The 22,666-nt window shown below is 36.0% G+C and overlaps 1 protein-coding gene and 1 non-coding gene across 11 annotated transcripts in view; both read left to right on the top strand.

The window, feature by feature from the left end:
- Positions 1 to 22,666, top strand: part of DENND4A (DENN domain containing 4A) — a 131,859-nt gene that overhangs the window by 90,678 nt on the left and 18,515 nt on the right. For 5 of the 10 annotated variants that reach the window (XM_033189714.1, XM_033189708.1, XM_033189709.1 and 2 more), the window contains 6 exons: positions 378 to 506; positions 1,073 to 1,214; positions 1,594 to 1,725; positions 4,833 to 4,949; positions 5,718 to 5,849; positions 11,016 to 12,112. In XM_033189714.1, the coding sequence (XP_033045605.1) occupies positions 378 to 506; positions 1,073 to 1,214; positions 1,594 to 1,725; positions 4,833 to 4,949; positions 5,718 to 5,849; positions 11,016 to 12,112 (1,749 nt within the window). The remainder of the gene's footprint in view (positions 1 to 377; positions 507 to 1,072; positions 1,215 to 1,593; positions 1,726 to 4,832; positions 4,950 to 5,717; positions 5,850 to 11,015; positions 12,113 to 22,666) is intronic. The other 5 variants (XM_033189717.1, XM_033189718.1, XM_033189716.1 and 2 more) reach the window with 2 other exon arrangements.
- Positions 5,282 to 5,385, top strand: LOC117071921. The gene has a single exon (XR_004432644.1). It is a non-coding gene; the product is annotated as a small nucleolar RNA U13 (small nucleolar RNA).

Raw genomic sequence — 22,666 nt, forward strand, 5'->3', positions numbered from 1 at the left:
AGACAGGGTCTCACTCTGTCACCCAGGCTGAAGTGCAGTGATAGAGTCACAGCTCACTGCAGTCTTAACCTCTTGGGCTCAAGAGATGCAATCCTTCCATTTTAACCTCTCAGATAGCTGTGACTACAGTCATGTGCCACCACGCCTGGCTAATTTTTAAATTTTTTTGTAGAGACAGAGTCTCACTATATGGTCTAGGTTGGTCAGAAGCTCCTGGGCTCAAGAGATTCACCTGCCTTGCCCTCCCAAAATGTTGGGATTACAGGCATGAGCCTCTGTGCCCTGCCACAATTATTGTTTAAAATGCATTATTTTGTTCTAGATTTGTGTACATGGTGACATCTGTGTTTCTGTACAATTTTGAACTTGTATTTCAGGTATGCTACCGCATTCTTATGCAACTCTGTGGACAATATGATCAGCCGGTGCTTGCAGTTCGAGTGCTTTTTGAAATGCGGAAAGCTGGTATTGACCCCAATGCCATTACTTATGGTTATTATAATAAGGTAAATACCTTGGTTTAATGGATAAAGAGTATTACTTTTGTCATTATGCAGTGTTAAATTTAATGGCAGAAATAATTTATGCAGGAGGTTATTTGGTATTTATTTTCGAGTATATAAAATACATTTTGTCAGTCAAGGAAGACTTTAGTTCTCTTTTATGTTATACAATCTACTTTGATTTTTTCTTTCTTTGAAACAGGGTCTCACTCTGTCACCCAGGCTAGAGTGCAGTGGTACAATCATGGTTCACTGTAGCCTTGACCTCCCAGGCTCAATTGATCTTCCCACCTGAGCCTCCTAAGCAGCTGGGAGTACAGGCATGTGCCACCATGCCTGGCTAATTTCCATATTTTTTGTAGAGGCGAGGTTTCACCTTGTTGCCCAGGCTGGTCTTGAATTCCTGGGCTCAAGTGATCCACCTGCCTCAGCCTCCCAAAGTGCTGGGATTACAGGCATGAGCCACCACGCCTGGCCTGCTTTGATATTCTTTAGCTTTATTCTGAAACCAATACATGTTCACTTATAAAAATTATTTTACTAATTATTTTATTTTATTGAATGAATAGGCTGTTTTGGAAAGTACCTGGCCTTCAAGAAGTCGTAGTGGCTATTTTCTCTGGACCAAAGTAAGAAATGTTATTTTAGGAGTAACACAGTTCAAAAGAGCTTTAAAGAAACATGCACACTTATCACAAACAACTCTCTCAGGTAAGGGATGTGTGTTTTACTTGTTCTTCAAAATTAATTGACTAGCTACAGTTTACATTTTTAGAAATTTTAAACAGTTTTACAATATTGAATGTTTTAGTTTTTAGTTATTAAGCAAATTATATCACTCTTCCCATTTAGAAACCACCGGATTTCACTTCTGTTTAAATGTTTCAACTTCTGACCACCTTTGTGTGTGTTGTTTTCGTGTTCATTAATAACTCCCACTAGGTTTCTTTATTATAGTTGTATTTTGCTAAGTATGTGGCACTTTTCATGTTCAGTATTACATTGGTGGATTATTAGCTTGAGCAACAAATTAATGTGTATATTTGGTACCTCTTTGAGTAGTAAAATGCTGTCAAATTGTGTTCTTAAGCAGATGGCAGTGACCTGGATGCTGTTAGTCATGGCAGCATGGATAGTGGTCATGGGACACACACTGTGGAGCAGGCACCTTTTAATACGGGTTTAATCAAAGTGTATGCTACTGATGATAGATCTAGTACAGGTTTGTGTATGCTTATGTATACATTTATTATAGTACATTTTTAAAACTAGACTTGGTAGCCTATGTTTTTTTACATTTTCACTTTCAGTGATATGTTTAACTGTCACTTTTTAATTTTATATATTAAGTATTTGATTTGATATTAGATTTAATAACTATGTGGAATTTTATTATTTGAATAGAAATAAAAGTTTTAAGAGAGGTTACAAATCACTTTATTCTACTATTAGTACATGATAATCCAGTTAACTCTGCGTAGACATAGATCTCTTTACCCTATCATTTTCTTATAATAAATTCTTTGAAATTATGAAAATGATATTAGAGTTTTTTAAAAAAGAAGCATAGCTCTGTATCTAAGTTAATAGTATTGTACCAACATCAGTTTCCTGGTTTTGACAATGTACTATGATTATGTAAGGTATTATCACTGGGGGAAGCTAGGTGAATAATACCAAGGAACTCTCTGTACTGTAATGTTTTTTTAACTTCTGAATCTTAAGTGACTTTAAAAGTTGTAATAAAAAATTTTAAATATATAAAAATATAGCATTCTAAGGCTGGGTGTGGTAGCTCACGCCTGTAATCCCAACACCTTGGGAAACTAAGGTGGGTGGTTCACTTGAGCCCAGGAGTTTGAGACTGTCTGGGCAACATAGCGAAACCCTGTCTCTACAAAAAATACAAAAATTAGCTGGGCATGGTGTCCCATGCCTGTGGTCCCAGCTACTTGGGAGACTGAGATAGGAGAATTGCTTGAACCCAGGAGGTTGAGGCTGCAGCGAGCCATGATCAAGCCACTGCACTCCAGCTTGGGTGACAGAGCAAGACCTTGTCTCAAAAAAAAAAAATTATATATATATAAAATAATATATGTATAATACTATATATGTATGTGTAATAGTATATGTATAATGTGTATATGATACATATACACATAATATATGTATATGTATTTATATGTATATAGAATTGTATATTTTATGTGTATATTTATATATGTGTATATAGAATTGTATACTTCAGTGCTAGAATTATAGCACCAAAGATGGCATTAATTTCATAGAAGTATAAGATTTGTATAGCAGCTCTTCTTAACTGTTATTACAATTGACACACTTAAAAATAAATTATTTACATAATTCTGTTCTTTTTATTACATTTCAAAAATTACACATGACTTTTGACTACAGATAAGAGCAAGCTCTTAAAGGACAGAAACTTTAAAAATTGAAGCATTACTAATAAAATATGAAGGCCCATATCTTTGCAAATGTCAATATTGTTTTGGTCTGTCTTGCTTTATACCTACTTTTAAGTTTAATAAATGTAAGCTAATTTTGTTGAAACGTAATATTCATAGTTATTCTTCCTTGATTGGTTTTATTCCTTGATTATGCAGTGTGATTTTAATCAGTTATAATAGTTATCCTTTGGCATTATCTCTTACAAACGAAGAAATCTTATCTTTTAACTGTGGCTTTTAAAAAGGCTATCTTAGGTCTGGTGCAGTGACTCACATCTCTAATTCTAGCATTTTGAGAGGCCAAGGCAGGCAGGTCACTTGAGGCCAGGAGTTCGAGACCAGCCTGGCCAACATGGTGAAACACTATCTCTACTAAAAATGTAAAAATTAGCTAGACACGGTGGCACATTCCTGTAATCCCAGCTGCTTGGGAGGTGGAGGCACAAGAATTGCTTGAACCCTGGAGGTGGAGGTTGCAGTGAGCCAAGATCACGCCACTGCATTCCAGCCTGGGCAACATAGTGAGAGTCTGTCTCAAAAAAACAAAAAAAGGCTATCTTAAAATAGTGCAAAACCTAATAAAAGCATGAATTTTATCGAGATGATTCTCAGATTTTTCTATTTATAGTTTCTTTAGAAATGGACCTGAAGTTTGATTAGAAAAAATAAAAACTCAAAATTATAACAAAAATATTAAACTAAATACCCAGTGATATATAATATAATTTCTTTAGAGAGCGCTTTACAAGTTTGTAAACATTTTTCATATGTAACAACCTTATGTTTTACAAATTTGGGAACGTCAAATCCAAACAAAAAGGTTACATTGTTACTTAAAATCACATGTTTCCTGAGATAAAGAACTAGGATTCAAAACCTTATCTTTTGAGACTAATCTGGTAAAAACAATTTTCTAAAAATGATGCAGAGTCTCTTTAGCAAAACGGTGTATTAGAAGTTTTTTTTATATTGATAGACCTTTTTCCTTTCTTTGAGACAGTGTCTCACTCTGTTGCCCAGACTGGAGTGCAGGGGTGCGATCATAGTTTACTGCAACCTTGAACTCCTGAGCTCAGGTGATCTTCCCACCTCAGCCTCCCAAGGAGCTGAGGTCTATAGGTGCATGCCACCATGCCTGGCTAATTTTTTTTTTTTTTTTTTAGTAGAGATGAGGTCCCACTGTGTTGCCCAGGCTGGTTTCAAACTCCTGGGCTCAAGTGATCTGCGTGCCTCAGACTTCCAAAGTGCTGGGATTATAGGCATGAATCACTGCACCCAGCCCCTTTTGCTTTTCTTAACAATATCTTTAACACTAGATTTTTATCTCATTCCCATGTATTTGTACTCACATGCAGTTCAATGATTATTCAGCTAAAAATTTTTAAAAATTAATTTCCTATCAAATTTGAAGAAATCCAATTTTTTAGTAAAATCATTTAGACATTTAGCTCTAGTGACCTATGTGTGAATGTTCTGTTATAAATTCTTTGCAGATTTCTCCATTGCTTAGTTGAAACTCAAACTTTCAACTAGAAAGGTCATGGACTTGTATAAAGAATGTGTGGTTTGTCTGTGTCTTTTGGAGCTCATATAGTAGTGTGAATGTACATAGTTACTTTTGACTACAGTGTGGAACCAAGAGTAAATTATTTCGAGATCGTCTCTTTCTTATATTAATAGAGATGATGGAAGGGGTAGCTAACAATGCTTTAAGGGTAGCTGACAAAATAATGCTTTAAATTGGAAGTTGTCCAGAAAAAAATTTATGAGAAAATCCAAACATTAGTATGTTGCTCCTAATTCCAGTTGCACTCACTAAAGAAGTTTGTGATAGAGTTTTGTTTCTTTTTGTTTTTACCAGGTGGCCAGTCTGATCTTGGGTATAATTCATTATCTAAAGATGAAGTTAGAAGAGGGGATACGTCTACCGAAGACATTCAAGAAGAAAAAGATAAAAAAGGCAGTGATTGTAGTTCCTGTAGGTATTGTTTAAGTTGATATTGTATAAAATTGTGAACTTATATTCATAGAAAATGCAGGTGATTTTATAAAAGTTCTGGTTTTACTTTCCATTTTTCCATCATAACTCTTTCTTGTCTCCCATTATGTGCCCTCTCAGCCACCACATACTCTCATACAAATGCTTTATGTATGAAGTATATAGCCTCAGTGGCAAAACACTTCCCAAGTCAAATACCATTAGAATGAATGCTATGTGACTCCCCAAATACATGTATTTAGTGGAAGTGTATATACATTTCTTGAAACAGTATTTCTTTTTTGAGATTTAACAATATTTGAAAGCTTGTGATCCTTTTGTAGTTGATGGGCATGATGATTGGGTAGTCAAGCATGTTTGTGAGATGTGCCACCCTTGAACCTTGTTACAACATCAGCACATTACCCATCTGACCTGAAGAAAGAAAAAAAAGTTTGTTTAATGGATTGTGATTATATTTACCCCCTTCCCCACTCCACCAAAAGCACTCCTTTACAATCAATGAGGAAATATAAAGTTTGTACATGGACCTCATGCATGATCAGTATTCAGTAGTTTGATCTACACTTCGAGGCCTCAAATAAGTGAAATCACTTATTTGTGGTTGACAAACAGATATAGAGGTGTTCCATATTTTCTTGTCACCTATTTTCGAGTAAAAATATGTAGAACTGAAAACTTCTCTTGATACCTCCTGCAGTGTATATAGATTTCATTTTATTAATATTTTTGTTTTCATCTTTACAGTGTCAGAGAGTGAGAGTGCAAAAGGAAGTGCTGATTGCCTTCCTAAGCTCAGTTATCAGAATTCTTCCAGTATCGTTCGCCTCACTGGTACAAGTAACAACAGTGCTGATAAAATATCAGGAGAAAGCATGGGTAAGTTGAATAGTACACTTGTGTTATGTGCAGAATAAATTGTATCTGTATGACTAGTGAATAATTATTTTTTTAATAGTCTTAATTCTCCAAGGTGATTTTTAAAAATATTTTGTGCAGCCTCTCATGGTATAGCTTAGTAACTTAAGTTCTATATTTTATAACATGCTGTGTTCAAGCTTGTATTGTACAAGGCATAGGGGCAAACCTCCAGCTTGTATACTCTTTTGAGTTTAGACTCTTGGTACTTTTTGGAAGGGGAAAGTGAGATCAGCAGAGGTGATGAGTCTGAGGGTATCATACAGCTAGTTAAGTTTCAAATGAAGTATATGTTTTATTAGTTTTCATATTATTCCTGTTTTTCCAGAGGCAAAAGGATAGTCCTTCAGATAGTTTAAGTAACAATACCCAATAATTTTTCTTTTCAAAGTCATCTTATATATTATTTTATATTTATTAATATAGAAATGCTTGTATCAAAGGGGATATTAACACCATTTAAAAGATGAGAAAACTAAAGCATACTTCAGTGATTGGCAGGTCACATAAATTATCAGTAGTTAATAGAAAAGTCAGATTAGAAGTAGAATAATATTTGGCCTCAAAGTTTTTTTACCAGACCATTTTCAGGGGATTAAATAGACATAAGATTCGGAGTTTTTAGTGTTAGTAGTATGATTACCTAATAAATTTTTTTTGTGTTACCTTATTTTTGCATGATGTTGTAATATAAAAAATATTGAAGAACATGTGCTGTCTAGACTGAAATATCTCTGTTTTTAAATGGCCTTGCTGCAATGGTGTTTAGTTTTTTTTTGCAACACAGTTAGGTATGCCTCTAGCTCAGGGAAAGGCAAACTAAGGCCCGAGGACCAAATTTGCCCTGAAGCCTACTATTATACTAGCCTGCAAGTTAACCAAGCCACGATGGTTTTTATAGTTTTAAATTGTCAGAAAATAAGACTAATATTTAGTATGCATGAAAATTTTATGAAATTCAAACATCAGTTTTCATAAATAAAGTTGTGGGAACACAGGCATGCTCATTCATTTACATATTATCTGTGGCTGTTTTTGCATTGCAACAGCAGAGTTCAGTAGTTGTGACTGAGACCACGTGGCCTGCGAAGACTACAATAGTCACTCTTTAGCCCTTTATAGAAAAGGTTTGCGGAACCCTACTCTTATCTATCAAACAAACAAAAGAAAATTAGATCACCTATAACTCTTATTTTGCATTTGTTTGTTAGATAATTGTTATAACATAAACATTAAGAAATTTTTCATCAGTGTCATAGAGTTGTTTCACAACCATTTAGTCCTTTGTAACTAATTTTTTAATTATAACTCTTAATAACTTGCATTTGATCTTTATTTTATTGTTCTTTCATTGCTGTCTGTTCATGCTTGCCCTCCTCTTAAGATCTGCGTTTAATTTTTTTATTTAAATATGATTGTAAACTATCCTTTGATCTTCACATTTTGTCAGAATAATAAGCATCTGGCTAATCATCTGGCTTTCAGTTACCCTATATGCTGAACAAGTGAATTTTACAAAAGTCTAGAGTAGATTTCTTTGGTGTGAAGTAAAGTTATTAGTTTATCCTTGATGCTTTTGGCTTGAAAACTCTCATCTGTTAAGTACTGTGGGTTTATTACTGCTGCCAAAGACCATATGTGGGATATATAGGAATACTTATTATATACTTGTACATACTAGGATTTAAAGCATTTTTCGGGTTTATTTATGTTTTGCAGTACAATATATGATATATAAATAAAATATATATAAATAAAATATATTTTATATATTTTATTTGTGTTTGTGTGTATGTGTATATATATATACATATACAGGAGTAGAATTAACAAAGATATGTTTTAATGTTTGATTGGATTAAATCAAACATTGAAATCATAACCCTGTCTTTATTTATTTATTTTTTTTTTTGAGACGGTGTCTCACTCTGTTGCCCAGGCTAGAGTGCAGTGGCACGATCTTGGCTCACTGCAACCTCTGCCTCCCAGGTTCAAGCGATTCTCATGTCTCAGCCTCCCTAGTAGATGGGATTACAGGTGCACACCACTGCGCCTGGCTAATTTTTGTATTTTTAGTAGAGATGAGGTTTCACCATGTTGGCCAAGCTGGTCTCAAATTCCCAACCTCAGGCACTCCACCTGCCTCGGCCTCCCAAAGTGTTGGGATTACAGGCGTGAGCTTCTGCTCCCGCCCTCATGATCATCTTGAGAATTTAATGTTTTGATTATAAATACATATTGAATTACTGAGTGTTCAACCACAGAGAAGTTTAATTCTGAGATGTTTCTCAAGCCTAATTCTGGTTTTAGTGTGCCTTTACTTTTGATCCTTAACTACCCATAATATAATACGTTAATATTATAATATAATGTATTATATTCCAGGTTGGTTTGTTGGCTGCAGTTACTGCCTAATAGACAGTATTCATTCAGTAAATATTATTTTAGATTCTACTATATTTCAGGTGCTACTGGGGGTATATTATAATAAGAAACAAAAAATAAACGTGGATCCTGCCTTCATGGAGAAAGCAGGTAGAAGGGATGGGAAGACGTTGATCAAGTAAATGCGAAAGTATTCTTAGATTAAATACTATGAAAAGGGACAGTAGGTTGCTATGAGAACATATAATAGATATGTCTTGGGTTTGGGGTTGTTAGTCAGGGAAGACTTCCTTCAGCATATCATTTTTAAGCTTAAATTTCAAATATGAGTAGAAAATAAATGAGGGTAGAGATCAGAAAGGAGGAATTGAGAGGGTGCATTCCAAGCAGAAGGAAGCATGTATAAAAAGGCCATTTAGTAGAAAGGAATCCCACAGCATGTTCAAAGATCTGAGAAAAGGCTAGTATATCAGCTAGGCATACTTTCAGCTTTAAGTCTCAGAATATGTGATTAACAACAGTGCTTAAAGAAGTTGCAGTTTATTTTTCTCAAATAGGAAATTCAGAGGTAACCACTTGCTCTAAATGTTGGCTCAGGGGTTTTGCCATCAGTTCTTTTGACCTAACCATGATTACAGTATAGCCACTGGTAACTCCACACATCACCTATCCCATCAAGGCAAAAAGAATGGGAAGAGAAACACCAGCCGTATCTATTTCTTTTGTCAGGAAAGAAGTTTTTCCAAAAACCCTCAAAAACTATACCTTAATATCACTGGTTGGAATTATGTCATAGAGCCACCTAGCCCAAGGAAGTTAAATAGTTTGCAGTCTTTGTGTTAGAGGCATGCAGCATCCAGCCTAGCATGTGTAATTTAGCATGTGTGTAAACTTAGGATCAGGCAAACTTTTTTGTAAAAAGCCGAATAGTAAATATTTCAGGCCTTGCAGGGCACATAGAATCTCTGTTACCTAGTCTTCTGGGTGCATGATTTTTACAACCCTTTGCAAATGTATAAACCATTTGAGACTGTACAAAAACAGTCCTCAGGCTAGATTTGGCTCATGGGTATAGTTTGCAAACCTCTGGTAAAGTCTGATAACCAACTTGGTCTTCAGGTCGTAGCATATCACTGACTTTGCAAAGGAACCCTTGCAAATGCAATTCCAGAGTATTATCTTTGGTTACAAGATTCCTCCAGGTCTTTAGTAATATTTAACCTGTGAAGCAGAAAATTTCCCAGAATATCAGAAGAAAGTGTGTTCTTGATTTCCTATGTCCTCAATCATAAGCTGATGAAAAAAACAATAAACTTTGCCTCTCTGATATGTCATTTTTCTTGTTAATGGTATATGCTTATTAAGTAATATTAGATGTAGGCTTTTACGACCTCTAGTATCTACTCTTTTCTCTTGCCCTGCCATTTGCATGCATCACATGACAAGAAAAGGCACATTTGCAGTACCTGCCTGACTATAGAGAGCTAATTCTGTAGATAAAGCACATAAGAAGAATAGTTGATGATACTATACCTAGACTAATGCTTTAGAGGACTCCCACATATAGTAAGAACAATTAAAGTGATCAGAGATCTAGATTTCTGCTTAAAATTTAGTATTTTCATCTAAGTAATTTGGTAGAAAGCACTGAACAGTGTTTCTAAATGTGAAGTGGCCATTAACATTTGACTGGTATAAATGTGCAGTCAATATGTTAAGCAAGGGTAAAATTATTTAGCCACATTAATTTAGCTAAAATTATTTAGGATTTGAAGTTTTAAAAAATAGCCTTTATGGATCAAGTTAACATCTATTTTGTTTCATGTTTTGGATGTTTTTTCTTTTTTCATTTTAATAAGCAGAAGATTCACAATTTTGGCTGGGCATGGTGGCTCACACCTATAATCCTAGCACTTTGGGAAGCCAAAACAGAAGTATTTGTTGAGCCCAAAAGTTCCAGACCAACTTGGGCAACATAGTAAGACCCTGTGTCTACCAAATTAAAAAAAAAAAAAAAGGCCAGACGCGGTGGCTCAAACCTGTAATCCCAGCACTTTGGGAGGCCGAGACGGGCAGATCACGAGGTCAGGAGATCGAGACCATCCTGGCTAACACGGTGAAACCCCGTCTGTACTAAAAAAAATACAAAAAACTAGCCGGGCGAGGTGGCGGGCGCCTGTAGTCCCAGCTACTTGGGAGGCTGAGGCAGGAGAATGGCATAAACCCGGGAGGCGGAGCTTGCAGTGAGCTGAGATCCGGCCACTGCACTCCAGCCTAGGCGACAGAGCCAGACTCCATCTCAAAAAAAAAAAAAGGAAGACTCAATCTCAAGGTCATCTAGTACAACCACAATTGTAAAACCATTGTAATTTATTTAGTGGAATTAGTATAAATCTTAATTGATGACATCTTTAAAAAGTGGTACATCCTAATGTCTAGGAGCATATTCTTTATAATTGGACAAATCTGAATTTGAATCCCAGTTCTGTCTCTTAAGGACTGGGTTACTCTGAGCTAGATAATTAATCTCTCTGAGTGTTCCTTTTTTCTCAACCCATAAGGATGTTGGAATGTTTACAGTAGGAAATACAAGTAAAAGTGTCTAGTATAGTATCTGTCAAATAGCAGACACTCAGTGAGCGCTTGCTATTATCGTTTTCGTCACTAGAATTTTAAATATTTAAGATGACTTATATTTGCTATTATATTTTCATGGCTAAAAGCACTTTACTTGTTTTTCAGAAAGCACACCTGAGCTGCTCTTAATATCATCTCTTGAGGATACAAATGAAACAAGAAACATTCAAAGTAGACGCTTCAGGAAAAGACATAAAAGTGACAATGAAACTAATTTGCAGCAGCAAGTGGTCTGGGGAAATAGAAACCGTAATCTTAGTGGAGGGGTACTGATGGGATTTATGCTCAATAGAATTAACCGGGAAGCCACCCCTGGAGATATAGTTGAAAAATTAGGAGCTGATGCAAAAATTCTTTCAAATGTTATCTCAAAAAGCACAAGACCAAATACTCTTGATATTGGGAAGCCACCTTTAAGATCAAAAAGAGACAGTCTAGAAAAGGAATCTAGTGATGATGATATACCTTTTGATGGTTCTAACTATTTGGCAGATAAAGTGGAATCTCCTGTTATTTTTGACTTAGAAGACTTAGACAGTGAAACAGATGGATCAAAAGCAGGATGTGTTGCTACACAAAATCCCAAGAGTATTCAACGTATGAACAGCAGCTTTTCAGTAAAACCTTTTGAAAAAACTGACGTTGCAACAGGATTCGATCCCCTCTCTCTTTTGGTTGCTGAGACTGAACAGCAGCAAAAAGAAGAAGAGGAGGAGGATGAAGATGATAGCAAAAGCATTTCAACACCATCTGCTAGGCGTGATTTAGCTGAAGAAATTGTGATGTATATGAATAATATGAGCAGCCCTTTGACAAGTCGTACACCAAGCATTGATTTACAACGGGCATGTGATGATAAATTAAATAAGAAAAGTCCACCGTTGGTCAAGGCATGCAGAAGATCTAGCCTGCCTCCTAATTCTCCTAAGCCAGTGAGACTTACCAAATCTAAAAGTTACACAAAAAGTGAGGAGAAACCAAGGGAGAGACTTTGGTCTTCTCCAGCCTTCTCGCCTACTTGCCCATTTAGGGAAGAATCTCAGGATACATTAACCCACTCATCACCTTCATTTAACTTAGATACACTACTAGTACCTAAACTAGATGTTCTAAGAAACAGTATGTTCACTGCTGGAAAAGGAGTTGCAGAGAAAGCAAGCAAATGGTATTCAAGATTCACCATGTATACCACATCATCTAAGGTAAGTTTGGTTAGTATTTGCTACTTTTACTGTCGCACATACACACCCATCACCACCAAAAGCCTCTTACTTGTTTTAACTATTCTTCCTAAACATAGCTTTATAAAAAGGACTCATGGGGTGTGTAACTTTTGTTAAGTATCAGAATTGGAACTATAATAATAACTTCAAAGAAAAGAAAATTTACTAAGGTTATATTTGTAATTCAGTTTTGAAAGACAGTGATTTGTAGCTGGAGTAAGAATTAGTGTTACATGAAAGTACTTACTGAATTTCAGTATTTCCTTCAAGATGCAGATTTTTTTTCCAGATAGTGTGTCCAATATGACCTCAAAAATTACCAGTCAGGCATATGATTTGCCCTTCCGGTTAGGATGGAGTAACTTACAGTAGACTTACATACCTTCCCCTAAGAGCAAAAAGCTAGATGAAATAGAGAAAGTATCTGTTTAAAGTCATCAGAGAACTGCTGAAGTAACTAGAAAGCAGAGAGGCAGGATTCTAGAGAGGTGAGCTGAAGTTCTAGAGCTGCTTTCTCCCTGAGGGGATTTGCTGATTATGGGCATGAAGCACTAGGTTGTAAATCTAGGCTTTCCCTTATCAGAACTTTTGGGACCTTGTGGGTTAGAGAGACAAAATTGAAGACTTTAAGGGCCTCAAATACACTGAAGATTTTCTTCCTTCAAGACATTTTCCAAATACTTGATACAGCATGAGAAGGGTAAGTAGAACGTCTGTGAGAAATCAAGTTCTCAGCAGTTTCATGGTCCTGGAATCATAATAGCTAGAGTTCAGGAACTGCCAGAGGGAGGAGGGCCTCAATTGGAATACTTACAGAGGTATGCCTTAGGAACATTGGCGAATCAGAGGTAGACTAAGCCTGACCGAAATTGCAACCTAGACTTGACTCGGGTCATTTGTGATTTGGTTAAAATAATCAGCTTTTACTCTTAACAGAGAAAAGATTGTGCCTTTTCTGGAGGAATAAAACATCATCTAGAATCCTTACAGTTTTTAATGTATAATGTCTGTCACTCAATTAAAAATAGCTGTGCCAAGAGACAGGAACATAGCTGAAAAATTAAGAAAGCAGATAATGGAAAGAGACCCTCAAGTGATCCAGATGTTTGAATTAACAAGGGACTTTGAAATAATTATAATATGTTCAAGAATAGAAAGGAAATGGTATAATAAATAACTGTAAAGATGGAAGATTTCACTAGATAATCGGAATGTATTTAAAATAATCAAGCATAAATTTTAGAACTGAAAATGAAATAAAAAGCAAAAATCTTGAGCCAGAGAAAAAGATGCATTATCTGCAAAGGAGCAGTGATCTTCTGAAGAGAAACTGTGATGTCAGAAGACACTGGAAAGATGTCTTTAAAGTGCTGAAAGAAAATAACTGTCAACCTATTTTTCTGTACTCAACAAAAATATTCTTTAGGAATTGGAGTGAAAATACTGGTTCCACTGTGGTAACATAAGGCCACCACAGCCCATCCTTCCCAATGATTATAACTTAAAAACCAGACAAAATATAAAAAACAACTAAGGATTCTGAAAAATAAATAAAAGCAGGCAGTTTCTGGGGAGAGACCAACACAGAAATGAGTTTATCATTTTCTTTCCTCATGCATCTTTGCCCCAAGGTCAGTCACATCATGGCATGGCACCTCTGGCAGATAAAACTTCAAGAGAAACCCCATATTTCCTGAACAGAGAAGCCTGGGAAAGAGGCCTCATTGTGCAGAAAGTTTGAGGGGAATCCCATACAAGTTTCACCCTACTCCTTGACCTGCACAGTCATGGGACAGATGCAAACTGGAATAGAAAAGGCTTAAGTAACTGAACTAAAAGTTCACTGCCTACAAAAAGTAAAACACGAATTACAGTCTGAATATATAACTCAATTGTTTGCCTGCTGAGACAAGAGCATCAACAGTCTCTGAAGTATTATAACAGTACCCAGGCTACATAACATAATATTCAGTGTCCAAGATAAAATCCAAAATTACTTGGTATAAAGGGCCAGGAAAATGTGACCAATTATCAAGGAAAAGACAACTCCAAGATGACTCAGATATTGGAACTATCAGGGAAAAACTTTAAAGCAGCTCCCATAACTGGTTCCTTTAGGTAAAGGAAAACACATTTGAAATAAAATAAATTCTAGCAAGAAATATAATTTATTAAAACAAATTTTATAACTGCAATATATAATATCCAATGTAAACTGATTGAATGGGTTAAATAACAGAATGGAGATGACAATGAAAAGTCAGTGACCTTGAAGATAAAGTAATAGAAATTAGAAGAAGAGAGAAAAGATTTTTATAAAAATAAACATAGCCTCAGGGACTTGTGTGACAGTATCAAAAGGAACAAATGAAATATGGATAACTGGAGTTCCAGAAGAATTGAAGAGAGAGATTTTGTTAGAAAAGATATTTGAAGATTTGAAAAAATAATGGCTGAAACCTCCAAAATTGGTGAAAGATACAGATTTATAGATACAAGAGACTCAGCAAATTAGACAGAGTAAACTCAAAACCAGATTTATAGATACAGATTTATAGATACAAGAGACTCAGCAAATTAGACAGAGTAAACGCAAAACCACACCTGCACACATCAAAAGTAAACTGCTAAAAAGCAGAGATACTCACCTGCTAACAAGAAAATGGCTGCTAAAGAAATTTAAAATACACTGAAAGCTATTAACAAAAAAGTATACATTACCTACAGAGCCATAAAGATTTGAATGTACCCATGCACTTTTCATCATAATCCTTGGAGGGAAGAATTTAGTGGAATTGTACCTTTAACACATTAAAAGAAAGACCTGTCAACTCAGAATTCTATATCCAGCAAAAATATTCTTCAGGGGTGAAGGTGAAATAAAGACATTTTCAGATAAAAGAATTCATGAGCAATGGGATTGCTCTATGAGATATGCTGAAGGAAGTTATTTAAACTGAAGAAAAATGATACCAAAGAGAAACCTGGATCTTCAGGAATAAAAGAAATGCAAAATAAATGGTAAATAGCTGGTTATTAGAAAAGATTACTTTTTTTCCTCCAAAACTTAAAGAAAAACCTATAATTGTCCAAAACAAAAATAGTAACATTATCTCATGGAATTTTCAATATGTGTAGATGTTTGACAGTAGTAAACATCAGTAATAAAGGAACTTACCCCACAGACCTTCATTATAGTTATATTATTAAATATGAAATGATATAAAACTAACTCCAAGTAGACTTTAAATGATTAGATATGTATATTGTAATCCCTGGAGCACTGAGTTAAAAAAAATACAGTGAGTTGTAGCCAAAAAGCCAATAAAAATATTCAAATAGTCTTACAGAGAACAGGAAATCTTAAAGAGGCCAAGAAAGGGGGAACAGAGAAATAGACTAGAGGTAACCATATCAGTAATTAAATGATAACAATCTAAACACCTCAATTAAAAGGCAGATGTTAGGCTAGTCATGGTGGCTCATGTTGGTAATCCCAGCTTTCCGGAAGGCCAAGCCAGGAGAATTGCTTGAGGTCAGGAGTTTGAGACCAGCCTGAACAGTGTAGCAAGACCCTGTCTGTACTATATATATATATATAGTATTTTTATATGTAGTATAGTACTATACTATATAGTACTATATATATAATATATATATTTATAATAAAATATATATATATATTATTATTATTTTTAAACTAGCTGGCCATGGTGGCACATACCTGTAGTCCTAGCTACTCAGGAGCCTGAGGCAGGAAGGTTGCTTGAACCCAGAAGTTCAAGGCTGTAGTGAGCTGTGATTGTGCCACTGCACTCCAACCTGGGCAACAGACTGATTTCATAATAATGAGGAGTTGGATATTATGGTATGTACCTGTAGTTCCAGCTACTCAGGAGGTTGAGGTGGAAGGTCTGAATTGCTTGAGTCTAGGAGTTCTAGGCCAACCAGGGCAGCATAGCAAGACTCAGTCTCTCAAAACTATTGATGATAAGAAACAGTTCATCAGGAAGACACAATAATTATCCGTGTATATTCACTAAATCAGAGAGCCTCAAAACAATGACACAGTAATTGGTAGAATTAAGGGGAGTTCTAAATCTTAGTAGGACATTTAAAAACTCTCAATTGATAGAAGAGCTAACAAAAAAAAGTCAAGACAAATCTCAACAACACAATCAGCTACCTTTATATAATTGACATTTATAGAATATACACTAAGCAACTACAGAACACACATTCTTTTCAAGTGTTTACAGTACAGTCATCAAGATAAACCATGTTTGGCTTTTAAAAAACCTCAGTCAATTGAAAAGGATCCAAATCAAAGTGCATTGTAGAGTTACAGAACATTACTGAGGGATTTTAAAGGAGATTTAAATAAATGGAAAGACATTCCTTGTTCATGGAATTGAAGACTCGATATTGTTAAACTGCAACCCTCCCTACATTGGCATCTAAATATATATCAAAATTGCCCCTATCAAAATTCCAGCAGGATTTTGTAGAATTTGACAAGTTGATCCTAAAATTAATATAGAAAATAAAAGGACCCAGAATAGCCAAAACAATTTGGAAAAAGAAAAAGTTGGGGGACTCACAATTCCCAATTTCAAAATTTACTACAAAGCTACAGTTACCAAGACAGTGTGCTGCTAGCATAAACAGAGATGAATAGATGAGAGAATAAAATTTAGACTCCAGAAATAAACTCTTATGTTTATGGTCATTTAAATTTCAATAAAGATGCCAAGGCAATTCAATGGGGAAATGATAGTTTTTGTCAAAAATGGTTCTGAGATAATTGGATATCTGCATGCAAATAGCCTTCTGTATCTGCAAGTTCTGCCTCCATGGATTAAACCAACCATAGATTGAAAATATTAAAAATAAATAAATACAAATAATATAGTATAATTATTTACATAGCGTTTACATTGTATTAGGTATTATAAGTAACCTAGAGATGATTTAACATTTACAGGCGGATGTGTATAGGTTATATGCAAATACCAATCCCCTGTGGATACTGAGTGATGACTGTAGTTGAATGTAGACACTCAGCTTATATGCAGCCATTAACACAAAATGGATAAGATGTCTAAATGTAAGAGCTAGCATACTATAAAAATTGTGGGCCAGCGGTGGCCCACGCTTGTAATCCCAGCACTTTGGGAGGCCGAGGCAGGCGAATCACGAGGTCAGGAGATCGAGACCATCCTGGCTAACACAGTGAAGCCCCATCTCTACTAAAAATACAAAAATTAACCAGGCGTGGTGGCAGGTGCCTGTAGTCCCAGCTATTTGGGAGAGTGATGCAGGAGAATGGCGTGAACCTGGGAGGCAGAGATTGCAGTGAGCCGAGATTGCACCATTGCACTCCAGCCTGGGCGACAGAGTGAGAGTTGTCTCAAAAAAAAAAAAAAAAAATTGTGGGCCAGGCGTGGTGGCTCATGCCTGTACGGGCAGATCGCCTGAGGTCAGGAGTTTGAGACCAGCGTGGCTAACATGGTGAGACCCCTGTTTCTACTAAAAATACAAAAAATTAGCCAGGCGTGGTGGTACGTTCCTGTAATCCCAGCTACTCAGGAGGCTGAGGTAGGAGAATCGCTTGAACCTAGGAGGTGGAGGTTGTGGTGAGCTGGGATGGCACCATTGCACGCCAGCTTGGGCAACAAGAGCAAAACTCTGTCTCAAAAAAAAAAAAAAGGAAGAAAATATAGGAAGAAAATCTTTTAAGACCTTGAATTAAGCCAAGAATTTTTAGGTATGATACCAGAAACAGTCTATAAAAGGAACATTTGATAGGTTAGGCGTTACCAAAATTCAAGACTTGTGCTCCAAAAATGAAAATGTAAGAAAATGAAAAGCCACAGACTGGGGAAAAGATACGCAAATTCTGTATTTAGTAAATGACTTGAATCCATAATATACAAACAACTCACAGCTCAATAATAAGATAAACAACCCAAGTAAAAAGTAGTTCTAAATAGATATTTCACCAAAGAAGAGATACGAATGGCTGAAAATCACATGAAACATGCTCAACATAATTAGTTATTAGGCGTTAATTGTATTCAAAGCCACAGTGAAATCCCATTTCACACTCACTAGAAGAATGGCTGTAATCCAAAAGATGACAAGTGGAGAGGATGTGGAGAAATGGGAACCCTCATACTTCTTTGGTGGGAATGTTAAATGGTACAGCCCCTTTGGAAAACAGTCTGGCAGCCTCTTTAAAAGCTAAGCATTAATTTAACATATGACCCAGCAGTTTCACTCTAAATAATCTACCCAAGACAAATGAAAACGTAGCCTACACAAAGATTATATGTGAATATTCATAACATTGCTCATAAAAGCCAAAAAATGGAAACAACCCAAATTTCCATCAGCTGGAAAATAGGTAAAATGGGTTATACAGTGGAATATAATTGAGCAATACAAAAGAATGAAATACTGATACCTGCCTTTAAAAATTGATGAACCAGGGTTCACGCCTGTAAATCCCAGCACTTTGGGAGGCCGAGGCGGGCAGATCATGAGGTCAGGAGATCAAGACCCTGGTGAAACCCTGTCTCTACTAAAAATACAAAAAATTAGCCAGGCGTGGTGGCAGGCACCTGTAGTCCCAGCTACTCGGGAGGCTGAGGCAGGAGAATGGCGTGAACCTGGGAGGCAGAGCTTGCAGTCACACCACTGCACTCCAGCCTGGGCGACAGAGCGAGACTCCATCTCAAAAAGAAAAAAAAAAATTGATGAACCTCAAATTCATCAAATTTGAGGTGATGAATTAAGCCAGATTTTAAAAGACCAAATATTATATGAATCCATTGTATGAATCCATTGATATGAAATGTCCAGAAAAGGCAAATCTGTAGACACAGTATATTAGTGGTTGCCTGGTGTTAGGAAGGCAATGGAGATAAACTGTTAATGGGTATGAGATATCTTACTGGGGTGGTAAAAATTTTCTAAAATTAGAAACGTTCTAAAACTTGGTGAATTTACTACAAAGATTATTGAATTGTAGACTTAATATGAGTGAATGTTATGACATGAAAATTAAGCCCCAATAAGTTTTCTTTTTAAATTAAGCATATTTTCTGACCACAATGGAATTCAGTTACAAATCACTAAGAATAAGTAAGAGATCAAGAAAAACCTGAACACACTTCCAAACAATTTGAATCAAAGATAAAATCATAAAGGAAATTAGAATAATGTTTGAGTGGAATAAACAAAAATATATCAAAATTTGTCAGATACAACTAAGAGGTGCTTAGAGGTTAACTTACAGCTTTAAATGCTATAGTTAGAAGTGATTTAAAATTAATGATTTATGGTTCTATCTTAAGGAACTAGAAAAAAAGAACAAAGCAAGCTCAAAGTAAGTAGGAAGAAGGAAGTAATAAAGATGGAGCAGAAATCAGTAAAACTGAAAAGATGGAAAGAGTAAGAATATCAATAAAACCAAAAGCTGATTCTTTAAAAAGAACAACAAAATTGACACGCTGCTGGATAGACTGATCTAGAAAAAGAGAACACAATCAGTAATGTCAGAAAGATCCCACCTAAAGATGAAAATAAATAATATTTTTTAAAGCCTAGTATAGGCATGTCTCATTTATTGTGTTTGCTTTACTGCACTACACAGATATGCTTTTTACAAATTGAAGGTTCGTGGCAACCCTGTGTTGAGCAAGTCAATTGGTATCATTTTCCAACAGCATGTACTTACTTCATGTCTCTGTGTCACATTTCAGTAATTCTTGCAATATTTCAAACTTTTTCATTATTATATCTGTTATGGTGACTTGTGATCAATGATCCTTGATGTTATTATTGTAATAGTTTTGAGACACCATGATCTGTTCCCATATAAGATGGTAAACTTAATCGATAAATGTTGTGTGATTTCTGACTGTCCACCAAATGGCCATTCTCCTGACTCTCTCCCTCTCCTCAGGCCTTCCTATTCCTTGAGACACAACAATATTGAAATTAAGCCAATTAATAACCCTACAGTGGCCTCTAAGTGTTCACATGAAAGGAAGAGTCACATATTTTTCACTGTAAATCAAAAGTTAGAAATGATTAAGCTTAGTGAGGAAGGCACGTCAAAAGCCAAGAAAGACCAAAAGTGAGGTCTTCTGCACCAAACAGCCAAGTTGTGAATGCACAGGGAAAGTTCTTGAAGGAAATTAAAAGTGACATGAGTGATAAGACAGCAAAACAATGTTATTGCCCAAAAGGAGAAAGTTTGAGTGGTCTGGATAGATCAAATCAGCCACAATATTCCCTTAAGATAAAGCCTAATCCAGAGCAAGGCCCTAACTCTCTTCAGTTCTATGAAGGCTGAGGAAGCTGCAGAAGAAAAGTTTGAAGCCAGCAGAGGTTGGCTCATGAGGTTTAAAGAAAGAAGCTGTCTCTGTAACATAAAAGTGCAGGATGAAGCAAGGGCTAATATAGAAGATGTAGCTAATTATCCACAAGATCTATGTAAGGTCACTGATGAAGGTGGCTACATAAACAACAGATTTCCAGTGCAGATGAAACAGCTGTGTATTGGAAGAAGATGTCCATCTAGAACTCTGATGGCGAGAGAGGAAAAGTCAGTGCCTGGCTTCCAGGCTTCAAAGGACAGGCTGACTCTCTTGTTAGGGAGTAGTGTAGCTGGCAATGTTAAATTAAGGCAATGCTCATCTACCATTCTGAAAATCCTAGAATTTGCTAAAGGTACTCTGCCTGTGCTCTGTAAATGGAACAGAAAACCTGGATGACAGCACATCTGTTTACAGCATGGTTTACTGAATGTTTTAAACCCATTGTTGAGACCTACTGCTCAGAAAAAAAATATTTATTTCAAAGTAGTAATGCTCATTGACAATGCACCTAGTCACGCAAGAGCTCCAATAGAAAAGCAGTCACCAGGTGCAGTGGTTCATGCCTGTAATTCCAGCGCTTTGGAAGGCTGAGACAGGCGGATCCCTTGAGCTCAGAAATTTGATACCAGCCTGGGCAACATGGCAAAACCCTGTCTCTACAAAAAATTAGCCAGTGTGGTGGCACACGCCTGTGGTCCCAGCTACTTAGGAAGCGGAGGTGGGAGAATCGCTTGAATCTGGGAGGCAGAGGTTGTACTGGGCCAAGATCGCTGTCTGTACTCCAGCCTGGCTGACAGAATTGAACCCCCATCTTCAAAAAAAACCGAAATGTCAAGGAGTCAAGTTGAATGATGAAAAAAGAAATGTCAAGGAGATTTATTGTTTTCATGCTAGTATTCATTCTGCAGCCCATGGATCAAGGAGTCATTTTTACTTTTAACTTAGTATTTAAGAAATACATTTCATAAAGTTATAGCCACAATAAGATAGTGATTCCTGTGATGGATCTGAGCAAAATAAATTGAAAACCTTCTGGAAAGGATTCTCTTCTAGATGCCATTAATGGCATTCATAATTCATAGGAGGAGATGAAAACAGCAACATTACTGGAGTTTGGAAGAAATAGATTCCAATTCTCAAGGATGATTTTGAGGGGTTCAAGACTTCAGTGGAGGAATTATGCAGATATGGTGAAAATAGCAAAACCCTAAAATTAGAAGTGGAGCCTTGAAGATGTGACTTAATTGCTGCAATCACATAATAAAACTTGAAGGGATGAGGAATTGCTTCTTATGAATGAGCAAAGAAAGTTGTCAAACAGTATCACATGCTACAGAGAAATCTTTCTTGAAGAGTCAATGCAGCAAACCTCATTATTGTCCTCTTTTTTACCACAGCCACTCAACCTTCAGCAGCCACCACCCTATTCAGTCACCAGCCATTAACATCCAGGCAAAACCCTCAACCAGCAAAAAGATTACCACTTGCTGAAGGTTCACATGATTGTTAGCAATTTTTAGTAATAAGGTATTTTTAAATTTATGGCATTTTTTAGACATAATGCTGTTGTACAGTAGACTTCAGTGTAGTGTGAACAACTTTTATATGCACTGGGAAATAAGTCTGGGGTTTGCTTTACTGCTTTACTGTGACATTTGCTTTGTTGAGTTGGTCTGGAACTGAACCTGCCATACCTCCAAGGTATGTCTGTACAGTGCCTTCATTGAAGACACTAAATAAATGGTTATTGTTGCTATACTCAATGAAATTCAGTCTCATTAATTTTTCTGCATATAAAGAATTTAATGTCTCTCAATGTAAAATTCTTTTTTATAATTTCAAACATGCATAATCTGTATTTTAATTAGAAAAATTCAACTATTTGACTTATTTTTTATACTAAGTAATTCTTTTATGGATAAACAGCAACAAGACCTCTGGTTCAGGATGTTAAAATACACATCTGTATTCCCTCCTCCTCAAAATCCCATTAAAGTGACAGAAAGATAGATATAATAAATCCATCAAAGCAATGAAAGAAGAAAAGTATGCCATCAGGAGATGAGAAATTTTCATACCTTAAAATGAGAAAGCAAATGAATCTGGATTGATGGAAATGCCTGAATACAGAAAGTATAGCCTCCAA

This window comes from Trachypithecus francoisi, unplaced genomic scaffold (genome assembly GCF_009764315.1).
Source record: "Trachypithecus francoisi isolate TF-2019V2 unplaced genomic scaffold, Tfra_2.0 Lachesis_group3, whole genome shotgun sequence".
Taxonomy (NCBI): Eukaryota; Metazoa; Chordata; class Mammalia; order Primates; family Cercopithecidae; genus Trachypithecus; species Trachypithecus francoisi.